This window comes from Gymnoscopelus microlampas, assembly GCF_963454915.1.
Source record: "Gymnoscopelus microlampas genome assembly, chromosome: 10".
Classification (NCBI taxonomy): Eukaryota; Metazoa; Chordata; class Actinopteri; order Myctophiformes; family Myctophidae; genus Gymnoscopelus; species Gymnoscopelus microlampas.
This window is the reverse complement of record NC_139947.1, coordinates 28,752,091-28,754,590: the sequence shown is the minus strand read 5'-3', so window position 1 is coordinate 28,754,590 and position 2,500 is coordinate 28,752,091. Positions and strand designations below refer to the sequence as shown.

At 45.0% G+C, this 2,500-nt stretch overlaps 1 protein-coding gene across 5 annotated transcripts in view; it reads right to left on the bottom strand.

Annotated features, from left to right (window-relative positions):
• Positions 1 to 2,500, bottom strand: part of nav1a (neuron navigator 1a) — a 162,405-nt gene that overhangs the window by 33,309 nt on the left and 126,596 nt on the right. For all 5 annotated transcript variants that reach the window (XM_084069045.1, XM_084069048.1, XM_084069047.1 and 2 more), the window contains one exon: positions 1 to 191. This exon is cut by the window's left edge and continues 170 nt beyond it. In XM_084069045.1, coding sequence (XP_083925171.1) covers positions 1 to 191 — 191 coding nt within the window. The remainder of the gene's footprint in view (positions 192 to 2,500) is intronic.

The following is a 2,500-nucleotide window of genomic DNA, read 5'->3' as shown; positions in this document are numbered from 1 at the left end:
GGCCGCGCCGTCTTCTTCCATTTATTGGCCGACTCCGTCTTGAGGCTGCCCGTGTCGTAGACGCCCCCGCCCCCGCCACCGCCCCCGCCGCCAACACCGCCACCCAGGCTCTTGCGGCCGGACTTGGTGTTGTCGCTGTCCCAGGACAGGCCGCTCTCCACCAGACACCGCTTCTCTGCATCCGTACGCAGCTAGAGAGAGAGAGACAGAGAGACACAGAGAGAGACAAAAAGACAGAAAGACAGAGAGAGAGAGAGAGAGAGAGATATGTCAAATTGTATACAACCACCAAAACCCATTAAGAGCTGAGGCAGATTCTACTAAATGCCTTCTAAATCAGCAGTTCTCACACAATCAGGATTTTTCTAAAATGTTAAAACATAGCAGATGTACAAGCTTGCAGCGCGGCTGTGGGCTTGTATATCTGCTATTTCTGAATAGGCAACGCGAAAATCTAAAATTACACAGATGCTTTGCCATTTTAAATGGGTTCAAGACTAGTAATCATACGTGTATTCCTGCACTGTCTGCACCGAGTGACCTCGGTCCATGGAACTCCACTGTACATACAAACAGAGCACCTACCTTTAAACACATTTTTGAAAGTTTGCTGACATTACCCAAGCTAACCATACCTATGTGTAGATATAACTATTTCTGTAAAATGAAAAGAAACGTTGCATCAAGTGTGCAGATCTGCCAAATGTTCAAATATTTTGACAGAATAGAGACACTAGTGTCCATGTGGTTAAGCTACACCACACACCACAACCAATAAGTGTAGCATATAGGCTATCAAAAATACACGAAAATTCATGTCCTACCAATTACCAAAAACAAATGTGTAGGTAGGATGGCTGCCTAAAGAATTACATTCTTGCATCACTTTTTGGTGATTTCACATTTGAAATTTGAACACAGAATTGGGAAAGTCTAGACTGTTCACTTCTGAGTCCAGGAAAAACTAAGATGATCCACAGCCTGTGATCTTTTCAAGCCAATAACTGGGTCAGTGTCTGAAAGCTCTCATCTCATGCTCTGTTTAGACACTTCAAAGGCAAGGAGACTGGGCCAGCAAGCCACATGCTGTTTAAAAGAGATAGAACACACACACACGTGTCGGGCTGTCGGCACTCGGCACGAACACGCATGTGCGCACATGTACACGCACAGATACAAACACACACACAAGCAGATGCCACCCATATTGCAGATATCTCTTGCACGTCAACTCAAACACACACATACTTGGATACGTAGAGACACACACAGACACACACTGATACACGCATGCACGCACACACTCACACACACTGAGCAGGGAAAATAAACATTGAACTCTAAAGGTAATCCAATAAGGATAAGGAAGGAAGAATGTTAAACACTAATCTATAGGAAATGTGAAGAGGTCATGTTTGAGGTTAAGGGTTTTTTCATTTCGTACGTGTGCGCTGATACGTATGTGTGTATATGCATGCCTGCGTGCGTGCCTGCGCGTGTGCATGTGTTCATTTTGGTGTTAGGAGGGTCTCAGGGACCCTGCAGGCTGATAAGGAACGTGTCTGTAGGGCACTGGGGTTAACCTACACTCAAACCCTCTCACCCTGTCCATAACCAGGGACAGGGTTCATATCCCACATTGATGCCCCCACACAATTCTGATGCACACACGAACGTACGCACACAGTCGCACACAAACAACTTTTAATTCTTCAACTTTTTTTTTGCTTTCTATTATGTTCTCAATATTTGGAACCTTCCTAAAGCCATATTTTTAGCAGCTTGCTGGAGCTGCTCTAGAAACACACAGAGGAATGTGGGCGTTTCCTTCCTACATATATATATATATATATATATACCCTGGCAGGCAAAGGGGTGCGGCTTTAGGGGAAATGGGCGAGTATGCCAGTCTATGCCATTCCGAATACCACGTGATTTATGACATGATGAGATTTCATTTACAGTCATATTTTGAATTGATGTAACACTAATGTTTTAAATTCTCACTGTACAATTTACATTACGAATCTGCACGGAGCCCTGCTTCTAAATTTCGCCGATTTTCGCCGTTTTTTTTTCCTTCTTCACACCGTTTGGTGCCCCCCCCCAGGTTGGTGCCCTGTGCTTCAGCACCTCAAGTATCGTTGGATAAGCCACCACTGCCCAGAGGGCCTGTGTGTGAACGTTAGCTCCATGCTCAGTACATTGAACACACCAGTTGCCCCGGAGACTCATATGTTGAATTCCTCTTTTTATTAAAACCAATAGACCCCCATGGACAGGTTCACATCGCACCAGGAATGTCTAGGAGGAATGTGTGTGTGTGACGTGTGTGTGTGTGTGTGTACTCTGCAGTGTTGGAACAAAGGACTGCACAATGTTGATAAAACATTGTAATTTCCTCACAGGCATTCTCTTGCTTATTGAGACACTGGGAGGGGGGGGGCTTGAGGAACACAATAACTGTACTACAATTGTCATATGGGTCCATATGGGTCCC